We start from the raw sequence: 23908 nt of genomic DNA, 5'->3' as shown, positions 1-23908 counted from the left end.
GGGCTGATTTCCTTAAGAACGGAGAGGTTTGATCTTCTTGCAGTCCATGGGACTCTCAAGAGTCTCCTCCAGCACCATAATTCAAAAGCATCAATTCTTCTGCGATTATTGGTATTGTTATACCAATATGGTATTGCTATATTATTGGTATTGTTATTGGTATGAGCCTTCCTATTCTTCAGGTATCTGACGAAGTGTGCATGCACACGAAAGCTCATACCAGTAACAAACTTAGTTGGTCTCTAAGGTGCTACTGGAAGGAATTTTTTTATTTTGTTTCGACTACAGCCGACCAACCTGTAACTATAACTAGGCAAGAAAGCATCGTGCTGTCACTTCCACGACAAGCCGGCAGGTGGGGCTAAAGCGCAATACTTGGTGGTCTTGAAGGAGAAAGAACTGGCCACTCTAGGAATAAAGCAGGAAATAGAGCTGCAAAGAAGGCGCTCAGTTTGCATTCATGGGGTAAGTGAGAGCCGAAGTTTTTGGAGATGCAGGAAGGGAAGGTCTTTTTCTGGGGCTCCGGTTTTACAGGCAGTTGCAGCTTTGCACGTCATCCTGCCAGCTGCATGCCAGCAACTTTTAGGCAGGGGTCTCTCCCAGCCCTACCTGGGATGCTGAGGACTTGAACCTGGGACCTTCCCAAGTCAAATGTCTTGCCACTGAGTTAAGAGACCAGTCCTCATTGTTCCAAGTCAAAGGCTGATTTAAGCAGGAGCATGGAAAGCTACCTTATACCATGTCAGGCCATTGGTCCATCTAGCTCAGCATTGTCTACACTGACTGGCAGCAGCTCCCAGGGAATTCAGGTAGCGGTTCTCACACAGCTTTGTGCTGGTGATTGAACCTGCAACCTTCGCAAAAGCACGCTTTAAAACACACCAGGGCACGCATTAAGCCTATGTGCTAAAGTAGTAGAGATATAGTAATGCTGCCAAGTTGTTAATGCTGCAAGTTGTTTTAAATTGCTTTTAACGCTACAACCGACTCTGGGACTTTAGGATGAAAGGTGGGCAATAAATAACACACACAAACACAACATCAGCGTAAGGCACAAGTCAACAACCACAGGAAAAAAGCAGTGGTCTCATTCTGTATAAAGCAGCTTCTCATAGTAGGTTGCTGAGGATTTGTCCTTGCTTGTGGCTCTAGAATAACAACAACAACAACAACAACAACAATTATTTATACCCTGCCCATCTGGCTGGGTTTCCCCAGCCACTCTGGGCAGCTCCCAACAGAACATTAAAAACACAATAAAAGATCAAACATTAAAAGCTTCACTAAACAGGGCTGCTTTCAGATGTCTTCTAAAAGTCAGATAGTTATTTTCCCTTGACATCTGATGGGACAGCGTTCCACAAGACGGGCACCACTACCAAGAAGGCCCTCTGCCTAGTTCATAGAAGAATCATAGAAACATAGAGGTGGAAGGAACCACGAGGATCATCTAGTTCAACCCCCTGCAGTTCTACTGACTGAGCTTTCTCTCCAGATACTCACACCTAGGTTTTCACACCAGCCATGATCCTCCGTGTGGGGCTGTGTCCTGGGCTCACGCCTGAGATGCTCCAGCATCTGAAGACCAGCGGCATCAAAACAGGTCAAGACTAGACTTCCTTTAGCTGGTTTTGGGGTGGGTGCGTAGGAATGAGAAGGCTCTCTGTTCCGTATCTTGGGGGTGGGGATGGAGGAGGCCTTTGAAGCTTCCGGGCAGTTATTACCATGATTTGTGTCTTGTCTTTGCAGAGATGTTGTTGGACTCCAACTCCCATCAGCCAGTATGGGCAGGAACCTGTGATGGGAGTTGGGTGTCCAATGACATCAGGAGGGCCACAGGTTCCCTGTTTCTGATTCATTCAGCAAAGAGTGCGGCTTTTGAAGAAAGCCCAGTGACTAAATCTGGTAGCTCCCTGCCTGAAAAAGCTTCCAATATGATATTTTTTTTAAAAAATAAATAAATTACAGTGCAGTGGGTGAAGGGCGGGGGTTGGAAAAGGAGAAGGACATAAGAGGAATCCTGATAAATTGGACCAAAGACCCAATTCCCAGCTGGATCCTCTAGAAGCCCATGAGCATGTTATGGTTATGGTGGCAATAGCCATCTCCCGGGGTTTGTTTCTCGAAAGTAATAGTATACAATCCCCAGAGTGGTTTCACAATCCATCCCTCTTCATGGGGTTCTTTGGGAAATTGTTTCTCTAGGAATACTGGTTTCATGACAACCCTTTTAGCACCCTTCACGAACTACAGCTCCCAGGATCCTCCAGGGAAAAGCCATGACTGTTAAAAGTGGTATCACAGTGCTTTAAAAGTATGGGGTGAATGTGGCCTAAGTACAACACACACTGTTTTGGGGTGGGGCATGGCAGCCCCTGGAACGCTACTGGCTCCTCTTATTCAAATCATAAATAGCACCATAAAGTGTTATTATACCACTTTAAGCAAACATGGCTTCCCTCAATGAATCATTGGAGCTGTCTTTTGCTGAGGGCTCTGAGAGTTGTTAAAAGACAACTCTCCACAAAGAGTGTTCCTCCTCAAAGAGTGCCAAATTCTCAGAGCTCCCTGTGAAGAGACATTGTTAAACCACTCTGATGAAGTCTCAGTACCTGTAAGAAACTACAGTTCCCAGAATCCTTTGAGGGAAGCCATGGCTGTTTAAAGTGGTGTCGTAGCACTTTAAATATACAGTGCAAATGTGGCCTAAAGTGTTTGCACTACATTTCTTACGGTCTGGTTTCCAGCTGCTGACTATTTCTGTGTCCTGCCCCCCACCCCAAACATTTTGCAGTGGAAGATCTTGTTTCATCAGATCTGGAGGAAATTGCCCAGAAGTGTTCGTTGTCGTACAAGGTGAGTACATAAGAAGCTGCCTTATCCTGAATCAGGCCATTGCTCCACCTCACTCTATACTGCCAGCATCGACTGGTGGCAGCTTTCCAAGATTTCAGGGGACACCCCCAGCCCTACCTGGAGATGCTGGGGTCCGAGTCTGGGACCTTCTGCATGCAAAGCAGGTGTTCTGTCACTGAGTTAAGAGTTTAGTCTTCATGTTTCCAAGTCAAGGGCTCAGTTGAATAAGAACATTGGAAGCTGCCTTGAAGTGATTCCTACCCTTGGGTCCATCTAGCTCAGTACGGTCTACACTGACTGGCAGCAATGGCTCTCCCAGGATTTCAGGCAGGAAGTCTCTCCTAACCCCACCTGGTGATGCTACTGGGGATTGAACCTGCAACTTTCTGCATGAAAGGCAGGTGCTATGTCACTTATCTATAACCCTTCACCAGGTCTTTTCAGATGGTTTTGACAATGTTTTATTGCTCAGTACACACAAAACAGGTAGCAATTCTTCTCTTGCTTCCCAGCAAAGCAAGAGTTGAACGAAGATCTCTCTGCCAAGGCTAGAGATATTCTTATTCATATCATCATTATTACCATTGTTTATTATCACCACCACACCTTTTTCTGTGCTGCTTTTCAGATGGCTTATTTAGGGGAAAGTAAATAGCGAAAAGTTTTTTTCTCCCTCTCTCATAACACTGAAACTCTTGGACATTCAATGTAGCTGAATGTTGGAAGATTCAGGGCAGATAAAGTCCTTCTCCGTGAAGTGCATAGCTACACTACAGAACTCCCTCCCACATGAGACAGGGATTGCAACTAAAAGAGGGTCGGACAAATTAAGGCTACCAATGACTACTTGCCACAATGGTTATGCTGTACCTCCACTGTCAGGCATGGTTTGCCACGGGGTATAAAAACAGTAAATAGAGTAAATAAATATAAATAAATGATGGTAGTGGAGGGTTAGTTTCCAGGCTTGGCCTTGACTTATTCTGCTTTCTCCTCAGGCCTTAGCTGCAGTAAGGCGTATCTTGCTGGCCCAGTTTGCCTCATTCCCTGTCAATGGGGCAGACCTCTACGAAGAGCTCAAAAACACCACCGCCATCTTGTCTACCGGGAGCAAAAGGCAAGAGCAGACCCCGTCAACTCCTTTACTGGACCTTTCTCTCTAATGTCCAATGTAAAATAGACAGGGCTTTCACCACAGAGATGTCAAGGGATAGAGTGGGGCAACTCTAGATCTACAGTGGTACCTTGGGTTACATATGCTTCAGGTTACATACGCTTCAGGTTACAGACTCCGCTAACCCAGAAATAGTGCTTCAGGTTAAGAACTTTGCTTCAGGATGAGAACAGAAATCATGCTCCGGCGGCGCGACTGCAGCAGGAGGCCCCATTAGCTAAAGTGGTGCTTCAGGTTAAGAACAGTTTCAGGTTAAGAATGGACCTCCAGAATGAACTAAGTACTTAACCCGAGGTACCACTGTACTGAGAATTGTGCCTTATGGCATCTTTCCTTTTTCCAAATACGCACCAGGATTTGAGGCTTCATGTGAGCCTCTGTGGCATGGGGACGCTGTGGTCTAAACCACTGAGCCTCTTGGGCAGTTCGAATCCCTGCAACGGGGTGAGCTCCCATTGCTCTGTCCCAGCTTCTGCCAATCTAGCTGTTTGAAAGCACGCCAGTGCAAGTAGATAAATAGGTACCGTTGCAGCAGGAAGGTAAACAGCATATCTATGTGCTCTGGCTTCCATCAACGGTATCCCGTTGCACCAGAAGCAGTTTAGTCATGCTGGCCATATGACCCAGAAAGCTTTCTGCGGACAAACACCAGCTCCCTTGGCCTGAAAAGCGAGATGAGCACCGCAACCCCATAGTCGCCTTTGACTGGACTTAACCGTCCAGGGGTCGTTTACCTTTTTATCTTTTACCTGTGCCATGGGGGCCCAAGCCTAACTTCCTGCGGACCTTGGGAGATGGTGATCTGCTCTTGTTTTCTGGACCACCTCTCTGGGACTCCCTTCCTCTTCTGTCTTGTCTGTGAGAGAGGGATGCCAAGGCATTCATTTCTCTTCCTGAGGGCCAGATAGTGAGGCCTGGTGGGATGTTCATGGCCCATGGGCCTGAGATTCCTGGCCCATGTGAGAGTTGATTTGCAATGGGGCCAAGTTCAAGGTGTCACTATTATTGAGGAGATTCTGACTAAACCTTAGGAAGAACTTTCTGAGGGCAGGAGCTGTTTGACAATGGAACAGACTAACTGAGAAGGTGGCGGGCTCTCTTTTGTTGTAGGTACCAGTATTTAAACAGAAACTGGGTGGCTATCTGTCAGGGATTTTGCTGTGGTTCTTGTGTTGCAGAGGCCTGGGCTGGATGACCCTTGTTCTGCCTTCTAACTCTATGCTTCTACGATTCTATTTCCCTATTCTGATTATTTTTTCTTTTTCCTTTCCCATCGCTGTTCAAGCTTGGACAAGCTCCTGGACTCTGGCTTGTACACTGGGGAGGTGACCGAGCTTGTGGGGGCTCCTGGAGCCGGCAAAACTCAGGTGAGTGGGGGGAATCCAGCAACTGAGGTCCCTGGAGTCACTGTGGCTGTTCTGGTTGAAAAGAGCTCTCAAAGCAGTTTAAAAGAATAAAATGATCAAAGAGAAGAATGGTCAACAATAATGGAAGACCTTCGAAAAGTTGAAATAGCAATAGGCTAAGCTTGCCTAAACAAAAATGCGTTTAGAAAGTGCAATATCAATAGGCAGGGATTTCCATGATGATGATGATGAATGATGTTGGCTGGGGCTAGTAGGAGATGGGAGTTCAACTCACACCTGGAGCTTTTCCAGTTTTGGAAATGACATTTGTGGTGATTGTGCTTCGTAGAAGGCATCTCAAAAGGTCCTCTAGCCCAACTCTCTCTCTCCATATTTCTAGGTGTGTCTCAACATAGCTGCAAACGTCTCCCACAGCCTCAAGCAGAACCTTCTGTACATTGACTCCACAGGGGGCTTCACAGCCACCCGTTTGCTGCAGCTCCTTCAACTGAGGACCGAGGATGAGCAGGAGCAGGTTAGCGTGAGCCAAAGATGACAAAGGGGCTGTTGTGGCCTCTTTATATTATTGCATTTAGTTATATTTTGTTTTTTCAATTCCTCTTAACATAATAAAAATTAGATAGAAACAAAACGAGGGGTTGGCATCCATCTAAGTTTTACATAGAGTAGACCCATTGAAATTAATAGATCTCAGCCATATTCATTCATTTCAGTGGGGCTATTCTCAAAACCAAGATGTGCTCTCCCAAGCCCATATCTGCAGCACATTGGCACTCCTGTCTTAGCAACGTCTGTGCTGACTTGGAAGAGGGCATGATCCCCAAGGACATGATCTATGGGAAACTGGCTTCAGGCACCAGGCCTGTTGGCGGACCAACTCTGCTTTACAAAGATGTCTGCAAATGTGGCATGAAGGCTGGCCACATCAGCCTCAGCCATGTGGGAATCCCTTGCAAACCACCACAATGCCTGGAGACATACAGTTGGGTCATGCATCCAGAGGAGGAATGACCACTGGGGGAGCACAGACAGAAGAAACGCCGTGGTGCATCTGCAGCAGCCCAACCGGACTCCCTCCTCTGCCCCAGCTGCAACAAAACATGTCTCTCCCTGTTGGTCTCTACAGCCACAGCAGTCGCTGCAACCATCCAATGGTTTGACTTCACCCCCCAAGACACACTCCTCCATGGTCTTGCAAGACAGACGGCTGCCAACAACTCTGAGCAGGACTAATGTTGGGTACAGCCCTGTATGTTTTTTGTAAACCGCTTTGAGTTTGTGGTTCCCCTCCCAATTTAGTGGTATTTATAAACATGTTACAAATAATGCAGAGAATGAGACGCATTCTTGGCTGTGTCTGCCTTAACAGCTTTCCCTCCCTGCACCCATAGGCAGAGGCTTTGCAGAGGGTCCAGGTCATCCGTGCCTTTAACGCCTATAAAATGCTGGACGCATTGCAGGAGTTCCGCAGCAGTGCAGCCCACCAGGTGAGCTTTCTCCAATGCTCCCCTGCTTGCAGGACGCTCCATTGCTTTCCATCTCTAGAGCTCAAGCTGTTGCATCATATTACCCTGGAAATCCCCAACGTGTTTGAGTGTGTGTGAATGAGTGGCTTTCTGCACATGGTCAGCTATACCCTTCCCTGTTCTCAACTTGCATCTTTTGGGAGTGGGGAAGGGGGAAGCCCTGGCACAGAGAGCACACATTGCAGAGCGGAGTCATCAATCTTAATTTAAGCTGTGCACCACCCCCCAGATCCTGTTACCACCTCTTTTCTCCTGTCCTTTGGGTTCTGCTATCCAGAACTATTGCAGTGGCTAATTTGCTGAATGCAAAATTAATTTCTGTGCCAGAAAACAAATGATTTCCTTGCAGTTTTCTGAGCTCTGAGATTTTCCGGGGGCAGAAGTCCTGGATTTCCTTGGTGGGGAGCCAAGGTAATCCCTTGTGGGATGTGCGCAGAGGAAGGCAACCAAGATGATGAAGAGTCTGGAAACCAAGCCTTGTGAGGAATAGTTGAGAGAGTTGGGCATATTTAGCCTGGATAAGAGAAGACTGAGTGGGGATATGATAGCCGTCTACAGATATCTGAAGGGCTGTTGCATGGAAGATGGAGCAAGCTTGTTTTCTGCTGCTCCAGAGGGAAGGACCTGAGCCAATGGATTCAGATGGTAGGAAAGGAGATTCCAACTAAACTTCAGGAAGAGTTTTCTGGCAGGAAGAGCTGTTTAGCAGTGGAACAGATTGCCTTGGAGGGTGGTGGACTCTCTTCATTGGAGGTTTTTAAACCAAAGTGGGATGCCTGTCTGTCAGAGATTCAATAGCTGGATTTCCTGCAGTGTGTGTGTGTGTGTGTGTGTGTGTGTGTGGTTGGACTAGATGACATTGAGGTTCCTTCAGGCTCTGCAATTCTATGATTCTACAACTGTAGCCTACTGTTAATTTGCCTTGCTTCATCGTTGGTGCCTCGGCTATGGAGGGCAGGATACAAATAAATAACAACAACAACAACAACAACTATTATTATTATTATTATTATTATTATTATTATTATTATTCTCTGCGCATTCTCCCTCAGGTCGTCAGTGCATCTGGGCCAGTGAAAGTTCTGGTGATTGATTCCATCTCCGCTGTTGTTTACCCTCTTTTGGGAAGTCGGCAGCCTGACGGTAAGCAGCAAGCCCACCCCGTCTCTCATCAGGCACTTGCCTGTTCCAAGTTAAGGGGTTCCGCAGAGGACAGCCCGCCCCCCCCCAAATCTTGCTGTTGGGTTTGTCTTATAAACCAGAGATGGGGAACCTGTGGAACTCCAGCCGCTGTTGAGAGGTGTCACAATCAATCCCTCTTCCCAGGGAACTCTGGGAACTGTACCCCTGTGAGGGGAATAAGGGGTCTCCTAACAACTCTCAGCACCTTTGTACAAACTCAGTTCCCAGAATTCTTTGGGGGAAGCCGTGACTGTTTTACAGTATTGTAGCACTTTAAACGTATGGTGCGATGGTGGCCTGAAATATTCCTGCCACTGCTGCGTGTGGTGGAGGTGCGTTGGGGGTGGGGAGAAGCTCCAAAAGCTGATGAGCACATTTCTCCTGATTGGCTGAAAACCACTTGCTCCCACGGAGAAACAGCAGTTAATGGCAAACTTGGGAGGACCATGTCTTGTGTCTTTCCTTCAGGCATGGCCCTCATGATGCATTTGGCGTGGGAGGTGAAAACGCTCGCCAGAGAGCTTGGAATGGCTGTCGTGGTAAGTGGTTGAGAGCAGCCACTAGACACCCTCTTTTTAAAAACTTTGCCCCCCTGCTGATTGCATAGGAGAAGAAGGGGCTGTACATCAGTGGTTCCCTAACCTTTCTGGGCCACTGCCTCCTTGGTTCCCCATAAACTCATCCCCGGTGCCCCCTAGCCAGGGTTGTATAGTTAGAGTGTCAGACTAGGACCTGGAAGGCTGGGGTTCAAATTCTGACACAAGCAGGAAGCCCTGCCCCCAAATCATCATCAACCTTTATTACGGTCCAAAGACCCAACAAATCGTTACAAAGCAATACATAATTCATACAGCCTACCTCCAGGTTAAACAAGCATTTCGTTCAAAATATAAGGATCATTGGTTCTTGCAACCACCGATAATAACTTGGCCACTGCTAATGTTCTAGCATTTGTCCAGTCTTCCAATAGGAACCTGACATAGTGAGCCTCTGATTTTCCCAGGAAAGGTACCAGCAAGGGTAATATCAGTTCAGCCCTGGCTTGCTCATATTTTGCACAGTGCAACAAAATATGTTTTATGGAATCGATGTCTTGAGCACATGAGCAAAGTCTGTCCTGGTAGGGAACTCCTCTCAATCTGCCATCCAACACTGCAGAAGGAAAGACGTTTAGTCTGGCTTTGGTGAAAAGCCTTCGATAATTTGGTACTGTCAGGTTTTTCATGTAAGATGTTAACTTAAAGACATGCCCATATTGTACTCCTACTGCCAGCAGACTACAGATTGCGTGTGATCGAGATCGCAAGTCACTGTGTGCATTATCCCATAATCTTTGCTTTAACGTCTTTAGGGCGCCTTCATAACCCAGGTAATACAGTTGGGGGGGGGGTGACAGACCAATAGAGGTGGCTTTTTAGCCATGGTTTTCTGCCATTTGCTGACAAATTCCTCATTGGTCAGGTATTGGTACAAACCCTTCCCTAGATCAAACACTGAAATCCTGAGCCAATGTTTTAGGGCAGCCCACCACGCTTTAGTTGACATTGGGCATTCAGCAGCTTCTAACAGAAGTATGGAGTTGGGGACACAGTTGGGAACCTGAAGCAGAGATCGTAGAAATTTTGCCTGAAAGCCATCTAGCTTTGGCAGGTCCCCATTATGCCCCCCAAATAATTCAGGTTTGTGGTTGAGTGGGAATTTTTCATCATTCTAGAATGGGGGGGGGGGGGGCTTGTACAGCAGACCCAAAAAGGGTTTGTGCAGCTAATTACTCCAAAAGGGAAATGAAAGAGGACTAAAACCTGCCACTCTGTTTTCAGCTGACAAATCACGTGACCAGAGACAGTGGCAATGGCCATCTCAAACCAGCACTGGGTCGCTCGTGGAGTTTTGTGCCCAGCACCCGGGTGCTGTTGGAGGACAGCAAGGAATCTTGCGGGGGAACTGGCACCTCCCGAATTGCGTCCTTGACAAAATGTCCTCGGCAGGTGAGAACTTGGGGAGGACATGCATGCCCCTGTATCCCTAGATTAAGGTAATGTGGAATCATGGGGTAGGCAATTTCATATGATCTAGCAATTGCAATTGTAGATGACCTAGCACTGTTCTTGAGAGTGGTCTGGGCTTTTAAAGGGCGTTTTAGAGCATCTGTACCTGGATTTTCAGCCAAAAAGAACCTCCCAGAGTGGCTTACATACAAACAACTGAAAATAAGGCAATTCCTGCCTGCAGGCTGATGGTCCGAAAGACAGTCTGAAAGGAGGAGGGAGGATTAGGAAAAAAGGAAATTTGGGTGCCTGTTCTAAAAGAATAGCTGGAATGGAAGTGGTTCAGGGGCAGGAGGCACAGCCTGATAGAGCTGCCTTTTCAGCAGACCTGATGGGATTTAAGAGGAAGCCAGGCCCTGCAGCTTCCGCTCCAGGAACCTTGCAGTCCTTCATTAGCACATTCCTCAGCTCTGCATAAAATAAGAGACTGATCCTTATATTCTGCCCTTTGTCTTTTGCAGCCTGTTGGGATTCAGGTAGATCTGGATTTGGGGAACTGGGAGCTGACAGAAGGTGCAGCATGATGTCAACTGGAGAGGGACCCTGATGGAAGATGCTAACGGAGGGGGCCCTGCCTCTTCAGCACAGCTGGCTCCCTTGCAGGATGAGGACCCCTTAGGTGGAGACAGCAGGAGATGTCCTTCCTTGTTTTTCTATGTACTGACATTCTCCTGATTACTCGTGGAATAGCAGTAGGTGGCTACATTGCCATGCTATGGTTCCACTTGGCTGTAACTTAATGTGGATAAATTTCTGGTTTGAGAGGAATAAAAAGAAAAAAGAAATAGGATGGCCAATGTTGTTACTTCCAGGAAATGAGCCTCTGTGTTCTTATTCTTTGTTTTGCTGTGATATTGTTGCGTGGGCCCCAGTCTCCGAGTGGTGAGGGACCAGAGTTTGGTTTCCTTAGAATTAAGGTCAGTGGAGACTCTGGTGTCTTTAGAATACATAGTTTTATTTACACATACAGTGGTGCCCCGCAAGACATATGCCTCGCAAGACGGAAAACCCGCTGGACGAAAGGGTTTTCCGTTTTTGAGCTGCTTCGCAAGACGATTTTCCCTATGGGCTTGCTTCGCAAGATGAAAACGTCTTGCGAGTGTTCCGATTTTTCCCCGCTTCCCCCCCTTTTTCTAAGCCGCTAAGGCGCTAATAGCCTTTTAGCCGCTAATCCACTAAGCCTTTAATAGCCGCTAAGCCTTTAATAGCCGCTAAACCGCTAATAGCGCTAATAGGGTTGCTTCGCAAGACTCGCGGAACGGATTAATTTTGTCTTGCGAGGCACCACTGTAATATATAACCTGAGCATAGGATGGAGGGGCTCACAGCATTAATACCCCAACATATCTCCCCCCCCTATTAGGTTTCCAGGGAAGCCCCAAGTCACAGCCTTTGTGGTGCAGTGATTAAGCTGGTAGCACATTTGCAAAGCTAAGCAGGGTCTGGTATGGTATCAAATTGGATGGGGAACTGCATTTTGAGATTCCTGCATTGCAGGGAGTTTGACTAGATGACCCTTGGAGTCCCTTCCAAATCTACAATTCTGTGATCCTATTTTCTTCATATATTAATTAGTTCTCAGGGTCACGTGTATTTCTGAGCCACTGAACTCAAGACAGAACATGTGTCTCACCATCCATGTCCCGACCCCGCTGCTCACCGCATTATTAGGATGAAGTGGCTTCCAACCATGTCAGGTGAGAAAAGGCCCACCCATTTCTCACTGTGGCAACAGAGTTCACTGTTAATAGCAGTACTTAAATGGTCATCTGAGGCAATCACCATAAGAAATGAACTAGTCTGACTGGTTCATCAGATTCATTCTTCTACAGTCTATCCTCACAGATACAGGTATGCAGGTTTTCTAGGGGACCAGGGGCATCATCTAGACCGGACGCCCGCAATACTCATCACACTATTCTGAAATCTTGTTTTTGATCAGTGTGTTTAGGTTCCTCTGACCTCCTCTTTAGATAGTAATGTGTGTTCATGTATAGTGCATTAAGTTTGTATAAAAACAATGTTCGAATAGCTTTTTAAAGCTGGAATCACTTTTGTTGCACTAGGCTGTAGCAGCACAGAACAGGATAGCAAAACCTAAGCCACATAGTGGGATGTACATAAACTCACATAGAAAAAATATATCCCTACGGTTTGCAATTAGTAAAATTAGCAATAAGGAATAATAAAATAAAATTAATAAAATTAAAACATTCATGTCAAAGCGCAAAACATATAGACACGTATTCTTAAAATAAAACATGATATTTATTTAGTACAAAATGTAATACATGACATTAAAAGTGTTTGTGTGGGGTGGGGGAATGATCTCAAAAACTAACACCCTTTGGTTAATTTTTAGTGGATACTTACAGAGGAAAAAAAGAGAGGTGGACAAGTGATAGTTAGCATTTAAAAAAAAAATTAAATGAAAAATTGTTAGCAACCATAAAAAAAAAAAAAAATTCTGAAAACCATCCCATCCCACCGCCCAAAGCGAGATTCGAAAACGTGGTTTGTCTTCGTTTCGTGGCGACTTTCGGCCTCCGCTCCGCTAGGGAGCGGCGAGGTGCACGCAGGCGTCCGCTTGGCGGTCCCTCTAGCCCCCAGACAGCCCTCGTCTCTATGGCTCACTGCTTGGCCGCCTTCTCTCATCCCAACCATAGAGAGGGGGCGCGCGGAGGCGGAAGCCCGACGGGGCTTTCCGCTCTTCCCCAAAGCTGCCCCGCCTCCCTCTCTCCCCACCCGTTGCCATGGGAGCGAGCGGCGCTGCCCAGGGAGGCCAGGCGGCGGCCGGAGGGGGCGGAGCCGTGCCGGCGGCCCGCCCACTTCTCCATCTGGCTCAGTCAGTCGCAGCCCGGCCTTCGGCGAAGGAGGAAGCGCCGCGGAGGTAAGCAGGGGCTCCTCCCTTGGCCCGAAGGTAGAAGGAGGGGGGCAACGGAAAGAGGGGCGGGGGGAGGAGGCGGTGCCTGCTGGGCTATGAGAGAGAGATTGTATGGGGGGGCAGCTATGGGGCTGAAGTGTGGGAAGAAATAAGGGGGTGTGGCTTCTTTTGTGGGGGTCTGTTAGTGGCAGAAGCTTAATGGGGAGAGCCTTTTCCTTAATGACACCCAGTACTGGTGGTGTTGAGGAAATGTGGACTTTATAGGGTAATAATATAGGGGGTGGGGCCCCTGCTTCTTAATGAGAGCAAGGTAAGTTGGTTGGGGGGCAGAGACTCCTGAGGTGAGAGATGCTTGTTATTACTACCAATACTACTATTATTATCATCATTATCAATACATTTATATACCATATTTTCTTCCAAGGCACTTGAAGGTGGTGGACATAGTTCTCCCCCTCCGCATTTTATCGACACAACAACCCTGTGAGGTAGCTTAGACTAAGAGATACTGACCCAGTGAGCCTCATGGTCAAGTGGGAGGATTTGAAGCCTGGTAGTTCTAGTCCAGCACTCTAACCATTACACCATAGTTCCAGTTACAGATAGGTAGCCGTGTTGGTCTGCCATAGTCAAAATAAAAAAATTCCTTCCAGTAACACCTTAAAGACCAACTAAGTTAGTTCTTGGTATGAGCTCATACCAAGAACTAACTTAGTTGGTCTTTAAGGTGCTACTGGAAGGAATTTTTTTATCATTACACCATACTTCTTTTTAAAGAGAGATCCAGTTTGGTGAGAGGAAGTGTGGAATCGATGGGGTTGCAAAGTAGATATATCGCTCAGGAGGTAGCGCATGAGAGGGCTGGGTGCGTGTTTGTTGTTGAGCACTGGCTCTTGTTTTGAAAGAGGGTCTGGGTGTTCATGGAGCGGGGAAAGCAGAGGGGAGGCGGTTTCTTAACTGGAGGTTTGGGTTGTGGGGAGGCAGTTGAGTACAGTGGTACCTCGGGTTAAGTACTTCGTTTAGGAGGTCCGTTCTCAACCTGAAACTGTACTTAACCTGAAGGACCACTTTAGCTAATGGGGCCTCACGCTGCCACCGCACGATTTCTGTTCTCATCCTGAAGCAAAGTTCTTAACCCAAGATACTATTTCTGGGTTAGTGGAGTCTGTAACCCGAAGCATCTGTAACCTGAGGTACCACTGTATTTTGCTGCGAAGGTTTGTTTGGGGGGGGGGGGATCATAGTTCACAGGGCTGGGTGCCTGCATGGGATGACAGTAGGAAGCACTTAACTGATAGAGGAGTACAGTCTAGTCCAGCATCCTGCTCAGGGTAGGGGAAGGGCAGTATCTCAGTGGTAGAACACCTGCTTTGCATGCAGAAGGTCCAAGGTTCAGTCTCCGTTGGCATCTTCAGGTAGGGCTGGGGAAAGAATCCTGCCTGTCAGTCAGTGTAGACAGCATCTTCCTCTGATCTTCAGTGACCTTATTCCAAGTCAGACCCTTTTGTCTATCTCGCTTAGTATTGTTGACACTGACTGGCAGCAGCTCTCCAGGTTTTCAGGCAGAGGGGAATCTCAGTGCTAACTGGAGATGCCACTGGGCATTGAACATGGGGTCCTTCTGCATGAGGCAGATGCTCTGCTACTGAGTTATATCCCTTCCTAGGAACTGGGTTCATATCCCCCCCTATCTGTCACAAAGCTCACTGGGTCCCTTGGGGCTGGTTGATGTCTCCTATAGGCAAACCTACCCCACAGGAGCGTTGTGAGGATAAAATGGGGAGCAGGAAGAGCCATGTGCTGCCTGGAGGACAGGTAAGATATAAATGATAAAAAACTGGGGATAATAATAATATTTCCACTTTGGAGATACCATGGTTTGGGGGCAGTTGGGGAAGAGAGCAGAATTTGTAGGGCTGGGATTTTGGGAGCGGCAATGAGGAGGTTGTTAGTAGGGCAGGGAGGTTAAGTGGAGCAGCAGCAAGAAGTTGAAGGGAGGTGGCTGTTGCTTGGTTAGAGAGGTGATTTTTTTTAGGTTGGCATGTGGCTGTGGAGAATCTTTGGGGCAGAGTTGCAGCTATAGGAGAGGGATGGAGAGTCTCATGCATAGGACTCTCTGGGCCTTGCTGTCTGGTCCTTGGAACTCTCCCAAAGCTCTGCCCCCTCTTCCCAGGCCCCACCCCTCACTAGCTCTGCCTTGCACCCTCCTCCAGTGTTTTCCCCTGTCTGGAATGCTTCCTTGAACTCTGATCTAGTGCAACTCCCTGCAATGCTGGAACCACAGCTTAAGAATCCCTGATGGATGACTATCTAAACTCTTTTTAAAATCCAGTAGTGAAGGAGAGTCATAGACTCATAGAATTGTAAAGTTGGATGGGACTGTGAGGGTCATCTAGACCAACCCCCTGCAGTGCAGGAATCTTCTACCCGATGTGGGGTTTGGATCCTTGATAAAGAGGATCATGCTCTACCAACTGAGCTATTCAGCTTGGCATAATCATAGAACTGTAGAGTTGAAAGGGACCCCAAGGGTCATCTAGTTCAATCCCTATAATACAGGAATCACAGCTAAGGAATCCTTGACAACCATCCAGTCTCTGTTTAAGAATTTGAATGGGTTTGGCTGGGAATATTTGTTGGGGGTCACTTAACACTGGGGCTGGATTGTGGATGTTTTTGAGAGTGTTTTGTCCGGGTGGCAGAGCAGGGAAAACTGATTGTAGAAGTACAGATGACCACGAATGTAATCACACCCCAATTCCTCTTGTGGGTTTGTCCAGTGCTTTGCTGTAGTATTGGCCAACTCTTCTTAAAAACAGGCCATGGATAGGATTTGGTATGTTATAGGAAATCCTTACCCTGGCTATCAATGCAAGATGAAATCACATGATCCTACAAACAGCATCAGTGTAAATGTCCTTTCCTGCCGCCATAATGTTCTTCTGTACTGTCCTCATTACCTATCCCATTAACTCTCAGGGCCGGCACTATCATTAGACTGACTGAGGCAATTGCCTCAGGTGGCGGATACTGGAGAGGGGCTGCTGCCATTCCTCCTGAACCTCTGCCCATTCTTCTTTGTTGGAAATCAAAGCTGGGTGTGCCACAGGCCTGTTGTACATCTTCCCCATGCCAAGTTGCTCCCCTTGGGTGCCCTGGATGAGACTTCCCCTTTGCCAGCATTTGGTTGACGGCCCTCCATCTTGTCCAAAGACGCTTTTGGCAAACTGTCCTGTTTTATGGGCAGTGCTTAAGTACAGGAGACAAGACAGCTGAAATAAAGTCCGGGTGTGAACGCATCTTAAGTTGAGTTGGTGCCAACACCTTTCGTTGCACACTTCTTCAGAGGAAATTGCACTTTCCGTTTTGGGAGCAGATCGAGAACGAAAATGCGTGCTCTACTTTCAATTTTTAGTAGTAATGTGCAGTGGCAGCTCAGAGAAGTGTGTGCCCTATGAGTCAGCACAGAGTGGTAAATATTGTTTGCTGTGAGTGCTGGAACTCAGTGGGTGGCAACGTAGACTGGAAATGTAGGCTGCTGTCTGGGGCTGATAAGAGTTGTAGTCTCAAAACATATGGAAGGCGTGAATATGTTGGAAATAAAGGATATCCATGTGAGTTGGGTAAGTTCTGTGGAAGGGAATTTACACTGTTTTTTGATGATCAATAGGGACGCGGGTGGTGCTGTGGGTTAAACCACAGAGCCTAGGACTTGCCGATCAGAAGGTTGGCGGTTCGAACCCCCGTGACTGGGTGAGCTCCCGTTTCTTGGTCCCTGCTCCTGCCAACCTAGCAGTTCAAAAGCACATCAAAGTGCAAGTAGATAAATACGGTAGGTACCGCTCCGGCAGGAAGGTAAACGGCGTTTCCGTGCGCTGCTCTGGTTCGCCAGAAGTGGCTTTGTCATGCTGGCCACATGACCTGGAAGCTGTACGCCAGGTCCCTCGGCCAGTAAAGCGAGATGAGCACCGCAACCCCAGAGTCGGTCATGACTGGACCTAATGGTCAGGGGTCTCTTTACCTTTACCTTGATGATCAATGGGAACTTCTGTGAGATCCAATATAAGCATGCACGCTTTGGAACTCCTTGCCTCTTGACACCAGGCAGGCATCTTCACTATTTGGCACCTCCTAAAAACAAGCCTTCCTAGATATGTAGAACATTGACATGTTTTTTTAAATCTGTTTTAAATTTTATTTATTTTTAAAGTTATAGGTAGTTATGTTTTCCTGATAATTTTATTGTTTTACTCTTTTTTTTGTATACTGCTTTGAGCTTTTTTCTTTTTTTCACAATCAAGCAGTATATAAATTGCATTAAAATCTTGCTTCTGTTCATGATGGTATAAATCAAGGCATAGACCTTTCTCACTCTGTTCAGTTGCCCGCTGTCGCAGGCTGTGAAGAGGAAATGTTTGGAGGGACTTTGGACAATGGGGCTGACTCTTGAAAAAAAGAATTTTAAAAAAATTGCTTGCTAACCTAGAGTCAGGTGTGAAATGGCTTTATCTCTCCTGCCACTATCAAAACCTCATGGTTGAATTTGTTCACTGCCCTGCTATAAGTTGCTGCGCACTTTATTCCTTATGGTGTACTTGCCCATCTGTTGAAGCAGCATTGAGGCAAGTTCTCCACTGTTAAGCTGGTGTGCAGCAGCTTTTTATCGGGAACCAAGCACACATCTGTAATTCGCTGTGAAACTGAACATGTTTACATGTAGAAGTGCATGCTGCTGGTGGTGTTTTGGTGTGGGCTTTGCCCTCGGGACCGTTTAATGCACACACTGCGCCTTTGTCCTTTCTCCTGTTCCTGCTGAACATAAATAAGGAACTGGAGGAAATGGCGTTTGGGTTTCAGCAGTCTCTCTTGCTGGGCTTTGGACTGAAAAATAACGGTGTTTGTTTACTTGAAGTTATCTTCAACCGCCCAGAAGACGGTGGCATGTTGCCAGGCTCCAGCTAAGGTCAGCATTCAGCCTCTGGTTCAGTCTTGCTTGTTCATTTTAATGGGTAAAGCAGGGGATCCTAAAGGGAAGGTTCAGTCCCTAGTAGCATCTTCAGGTAGGGCTGAGATTCTCCCTTGCCTGAAACCCTGGAGAGCTGCTGCCAGTCAGTGTAGACAAAAACAGCCTGACTCTGTATAAGACAGCTTCCTACATAGCTTTGGTGGGGCAAAAGGAAGAGCAGGAAGCACAGGAATCAACATGGCTTGGACCCTCCTCGTGATAACAATGGGAACATAATGGCTATGTGGGCCGATGTAGCACTGACAGTGAATAATGACTTAATTGCTCTGGAGAAACAGGCTCAGAAGCCTTGTTGTGTCTGTAATTGCTGTGCTGCGTACGTGTTTGCTACCTCTGGGGCTGGAACATGGCAATCCCATACAATTTAATGGGTTTCTGAAAGGTAAAGGGGCTTGCGGCAGCAGGGAGCAGGCTGTACACTTCCTCTTTCCTTGTTGCTGCTTGTTGTTGATGGGTCTTCTCTAAAACTTAAATAGCTTCCTTATTATGGAAGGCTGCCGTTCATTCTCTCCATTTCAGAGCTTTGCTGGAGGCCCAGCTCCATTTGGCACCTCCTTGTTTAGAAATTGGTGCCTGAGTTGTGATTTTTATTTTCCTCTTCCCTCCCTCACCTTTTCCCCTTGTGTGTCATGTTTATTTTTAGATTGTAAGCCTGTGGGTAGGGACTGTCTTGTTTTGATTGTATATAAGCCGCTCTGGGAGCCTTTTTGGCTGAAGAGCGGAGTACTAAATATTTTTTTGGGGGGTGGATGACCAGATACTTCTGCTACTGTTAGCTGTGTGTATAACCAGGCACATGACAAGACATTTTAAAGAACATAGATGTGGTAACAGTTGCTTACAGCTTGCATTGAATCAGATCTATGTGATGCCAACCTTTTAGGTATTGCATGTGTGCTCTCCACACACATACAATTTTATTTACCCAGGCAATTTATTTTGGGACAGACCGGTAGTTCAGGGACAGAGCACCTGCTGTGAATGCAGAAGGAGAAAGGTTTGATTCCTGACACCACTTTTTATTGATTTCATACCCCACCTTTCCTCCCAAGGAGCTTGAGGTGGCATACATAGTTCTCCTTGCCACCTCATTTAATCTCCTCAACAACCCTGAGAGGTAGGTTAGGCTGAGAGGCAGTGACTGACCCCCAAAGTTGCCCAGTGAGCTTCATGACCAGGTGGTGGCTTTGAACCCTGGTTTCCCAAGTCCTAGCCCAACACTCTAACCATCACACCACCACTGACTCTCTTTAGGTAGGGCTGGGAAACCTTGGAGAGCTACTGCCAGTCAGTGTGAGTGATACTAAAGTAGATGTAGCAGCAGCTTCTCCTGTGCCCTTTTTGAAATGGGGTACTTGCTCAAAGCATATGGTCTCAACAAGCAAATGGAAGAGTGAACAAGGAATTTATGGGAAGTGGAAGAAATTTAGAAAGCCTCCAAAATTAGGGTCCTCCCCTTCTGATTTCATCTCACCCGTTCTGCTGCTTCCATCTGCCTGACTGATCTCACTCACCTGAGCTATAAACTGGGCAGATCCTTGCTTTAAAGTGTCATGCCCTTGTGGTAATGTCTTGGGGCGGAGAGCTTTGTGTACATGGTCAATTTACCTGGGGCTCATGGGAGCTCCTTAATTATTATAAGCTCTGACTTGTTTAAAAGTTTTTTTTAAAATGGGTGGGGAATCAGACTGAAATGAGTTGAAAATGAAGCAGGGTAGGGGGCTTGAGAGGATTAACATTCCTAAGTGTGTTTTCTTGGAGTGGACTTTACTCTTCTAATGGGCGTAGGATCGCATCTCAGATGATCATAAAATGAGGCTGCTGGATCAGGTCAATGCATCCTGTTCTCATTGTGGCCAACCAGATGCTGTGGGAAATAGGTAGGCAGGATTTGAGCACAAAAGCCCTCTCCCTTCCTGTGGTTTCCAGCAACTGGAATTCAGAAGCATTAATGTGGAGGTGTAGAGTCCACAGTGTAGAGTCGTCCATGTTTACCACATTTTATAACCTGCCCCATCCCCACAATTATTTAGTTATTCCATTTTTAAACAGCATTTTCTTCCAAGGAGCTCAAGGTGGTGTACACGGTCCCCCCCCCGCCCCACCATTTCCTCCTCTCCAAAACCCTGTGAGGCTGAGAGAGGATGACTTGCCACCGTCACCCAGTGAGCTTTGTGGCTGAGTGATGATTCAAACTCTGGCTTCCCAGATCATAGTCCAACACCCTAACACCACACTGGCTCTCATTTCTTTTTTTATAATGATATTTATTAAAAGTTTAAAAATTACAGAAAAAAGACAACAATAACAAAGAAGAAGAAGAAAAAAGAAAAAACATAGAAAAGCAATACAACAATACAACAAAAAGAAACAAAACGAGAACTAAAACACACATCCAATATTCCATATCTTTACCTTTCCTTTACTTGTTTCATCGACCTCCTCACACCTCCCTTTTTTTGTATTCTAGTTCGATTCACTATTTCAGCAAATTCTTCCCATCTTTCTTATTTCCCCCCCTATAATTTATCTTAACGGTCTAACCTTAAATTTTTCCATTTTAACCCGTTATCAATCAACTTTTACTTAATTCTTTGTTGCATTTCTACTAAAACCATATAACTTCATTCCAGCCACACTGGCTCTCATTTTTAGCACCAAATCTTGGCACCTGTTATTTCAGTACACAGAAACATTGGAATCTTAGCTTTGGCTTGTCTGGAAAGAATCTGTGATGTGCCCTGCTTAAGAAACAGCAAGAGGTCATTTTCCTGGAGTCAAATCTGATGATAAGGTCACTTTCAAGTGTGACATCCTTTGCTGATCTGAACCTTGCTAGCCCCATCTGAATTGCACTGGAATCAAAGAGCAGGTCTTGATGCTTGTTTCTGAACCTGCCATCCCATCCAGTTGTATATTTTCCAACTGTTTTTACATGCACATGCTTGTATCATAATTTAGATATTGTTATTGGTTTTTTTGAGGGGCAGATCCCCCCTAAATTGGATGCCAGATCCTCCCCATAATTCCTGGATTTAGGAAGAGTCAGATCTGATTAAACTTTACCAAGCACTGAAACCCCCTGGATTTAGTTATGCAAGTCAGCTCTGCAGAGCTAGCTGATGGGCCATTAGCAGGGGACAAAAGCCACTGATGGCCCATCCAGGAAACCATCAGAGGACAAGACTGCCAGGCAAGGGGAGAGGGGCTCCTTTGCTGGGTGCTAGTAGGCTGGGGGGAGGTGCTAGTAGGTAAGAAGGAGAGGGAGGGACAGAACTCTATGTGAGCTGGGCATGACAGGCTGGAACTAAGAGACACAGAGGATGGCTTTTTGCTGTCTGTTGAATCCAGTGCTGTCCTTAAGACCCTAATAGGATGTTAGTGCTCTACAATTGCTCCATCTGGACTGAGGTGGTATATATGTGTAAAAAACCCCATATATCGTAAAGACACCACAATCCCTCCTGTGCCTAATTTCTGAAAGAAACGCAAACCATGACTAAGCATCTGGAACTTCTGGAATCTCACATGGCTTGGAGATTGGGGTGGCATGCAACAATATTTTAAGATTATCTCATACTTAAGATGAGTATCATGTTGCTTTGAACACATCAAGCTGCTTTATTCCAAATAAGCCCTGATTCAGTAGTTGTTGCTGGCCTTATCTCTCATTAATTAGCCTAATCCCCTTCTAAAGCCCTCCAAGTTGGAAGTCATTAGTGCGTTCATTTCTACAAGATAGCCCAAGATGGCTCTCCGAGGCCTGTGGGCAGAGAGAGAGAACAAAGGAACACAGGAGGTTTCCTTATCCAAAGTCAGACCATTGCTCCATCTAGGTCAGTACAGTGGTGCCTCGCAAGACGAAATTAATTCGTTCCGCGAGTTTTTTCGTCTAGCGAATTTTTCGTCTTGCGAAGCACGAAATCCCATAGGAATGCATTGAAATTCAATTAATGCGTTCCTATGGTCAAAAAAAGTCCAAACAAAGCCAAATTTGGTACAACAAGAGTTTATTAAGTGCTCTTTAAAGTCACATATACTGTAAAGAGCATTTAAAAAATTGAAGGAACAATAAATTAAGTTTCTAAACATGACAGAAAAACATTTAAAAATCAACAAAGTGTACATTTTCTAAGACTCTGGGGGACAACTCGAAGAAGGTTCCTCTTCCACTCTTTGCTTCTTGCTGAAGAACCCCCTCCTCAACTGTTCCCCCAGCCACCCACCACACAGAAATTCACATCCAGAATTTTTTTTAAAAAACAGCAGAGTGGCCCAATGGTCACAGAAAATCATAAAAATGCAGGAAAAACACACACAAGCTTCCAGATTCTTGCAAACCCCTCCCCAACACCAAGTCCTTGAATTCCAAACACCCCAACCCAAAATCCAAAAACCCCCCAAAAAGTTTTAAAAGTTTAACTTACCAAATGGCTGCAAAAGAAGTTTTGGAAAAGCTTCAAAAATCACCAAAGTCTTCAAAAACCTCAAAAAAGGCTACCACACCGCGTTCTATGAGTTGCTCCTCGAAGTCAAGTCGCAACTGTATTAACGGTGTTAAGAAAAAGGAAACAAACTTGCAAGACGTTTTCGTTTTTCGTCTTGCGAAGCAAGCCCATAGGGAAATTCGGCTTGCGAAGCAGCTCAAAAAACACAAAACCCTTTTGTCTAGCGAGTTTTTTGTCTTGCGAGGCATTCGTCTTGCGGGGCACCACTGTATATTGTCTGCAGTTCAGTATAGCCTCTACATTGACCAGCAGTGGCTCCTCAGTTTCGGACAGGAATCTTCCTAGCTGGAGATGCTGGTGGGGATTGAACCTGGGCATGCAAGGCAGACACTCTACCACTGAGCTATAGTCCTTCCCCAAGAAAGAGAAAGAGATGTCTTACAATCCTTGCCATCATTTAACTGAATATACCAAGGCTTACACCCCACAATAACATATGAGGTAGGTTAGGCTGAGAGGCAGCAACTGGCCCAAGGGGCACCTAGTGAGCTTCAAGTGAGGATTTGAACCCTGATCTCCCAGGTCCTAGTCTGACACTCTAATACAGGGGTCAGCAAACTTTTTCAGCAGGGGGCCAGTCCACCATCCCTCACACCTTGTGTGGGGCTGGACTATATTTGGAGGGGGGGGGGGAAGAAAAAACAACAAATTCCTATGCCCCACAAATAACCCAGAGATGCATTTTAAATAAAAGCACACATTCTACTCCTGTAAAAACACCAGGCAGACCCCACAAATAACCCAGAGATGCATTTTAAATAAAAGGGCACATTTCACTCATGAAAAAACACGCTGATTTCAGGACCGTCTGTGGGCCGGATTTAGAAGGTGATTAGGCCAGATCCGGCCCCCGGGCCTTAGTTTGCCTACCCATGCTCTAACAGCTACTTCACACTAAGAATTAGAATCCAGTCTTGCTACCTGACATAATTATTTTTCAACAAGTGCAGCCAGAGATTGAACCGTGGTCTGTTTCTGTGTGCAAAGCATGAGTGTGCTGGATCCGAACTGGGGTCCTTGTCACTGAGCCACAGCCCCCTAGAAGCAATCACTCATCAGCATACAGAGTTGCCCTTATCAACTGTTGATTCTTGCTTGTCCCCTGTCCACCCCCCCAAGCCCTGTTCCCAGGATGGGTCTTGTATCATGCATATTACCTTGAGCCCTTTTCTTCTTCATTTCTTTGCCTTGGGAAACCTGCTAAGCACTTGAATTACTAGAGTGGGAGAGGTGGTTGTGGGTAGTGTTAACTGCTTCTGATGCCAGGCAAACCCAGTTGCATCTGTGTTAAAAAGCCTGGGTCGCACGGCATATTTCTGCTGGGCATATTAGACTCC

The 23908-nt window shown here is 46.4% G+C and overlaps 2 protein-coding genes across 4 annotated transcripts in view; both read left to right on the top strand.

The window, feature by feature from the left end:
- The first annotated feature begins 371 nt into the window (after nucleotides 1-371).
- On the top strand, nucleotides 372-10969 carry RAD51D (RAD51 paralog D). Its single transcript, XM_081173162.1, has 11 exons — nucleotides 372-465; nucleotides 1510-1603; nucleotides 2795-2856; nucleotides 3855-3973; nucleotides 5316-5397; nucleotides 5777-5911; nucleotides 6789-6884; nucleotides 7976-8066; nucleotides 8574-8644; nucleotides 9926-10093; nucleotides 10615-10969. Exons 2-11 carry the CDS (start codon nucleotides 1525-1527, stop codon nucleotides 10675-10677), a joined length of 966 nt encoding a protein of 321 aa, XP_081029288.1. The 5' UTR covers nucleotides 372-465; nucleotides 1510-1524; the 3' UTR covers nucleotides 10678-10969.
- A 1924-nt stretch (nucleotides 10970-12893) lies between these two features.
- Nucleotides 12894-23908, top strand: part of RFFL (ring finger and FYVE like domain containing E3 ubiquitin protein ligase) — a 39080-nt gene continuing 28065 nt past the window's right edge. Inside the window, exons 1-2 of one of the 3 annotated variants that reach the window (XM_081173140.1) lie at nucleotides 12921-13043; nucleotides 14779-14852. The gene's annotated coding sequence lies outside the window, so the exon portion shown is untranslated. Of the gene's footprint in view, nucleotides 13044-14778; nucleotides 14853-16640; nucleotides 16661-23908 lie in introns of those variants that run through there. The other 2 variants (XM_081173141.1, XM_081173142.1) reach the window with 2 other exon arrangements.

Source organism: Podarcis bocagei (genome assembly GCF_964188305.1).
Source record: "Podarcis bocagei genome assembly, chromosome: 15".
Taxonomy (NCBI): domain Eukaryota; kingdom Metazoa; phylum Chordata; class Lepidosauria; order Squamata; family Lacertidae; genus Podarcis; species Podarcis bocagei.
Note: the sequence above shows the minus strand (reverse complement) of the source record. Positions and strands in the feature narration are given on the sequence as shown.

Bases quoted from the DNA above. Each gene is read 5' to 3' on its own strand.
- RAD51D (XM_081173162.1), top strand. From the start codon at position 1,525: ATGATCCTCCGTGTGGGGCTGTGTCCTGGGCTCACGCCTGAGATGCTC. The intron at 1,604-2,794 runs GTCAAGACTAGA...AACATTTTGCAG, and splicing joins GACCAGCGGCATCAAAACAG to TGGAAGATCTTGTTTCATCA. The intron at 3,974-5,315 runs GCAAGAGCAGAC...TCGCTGTTCAAG, and splicing joins TTGTCTACCGGGAGCAAAAG to CTTGGACAAGCTCCTGGACT.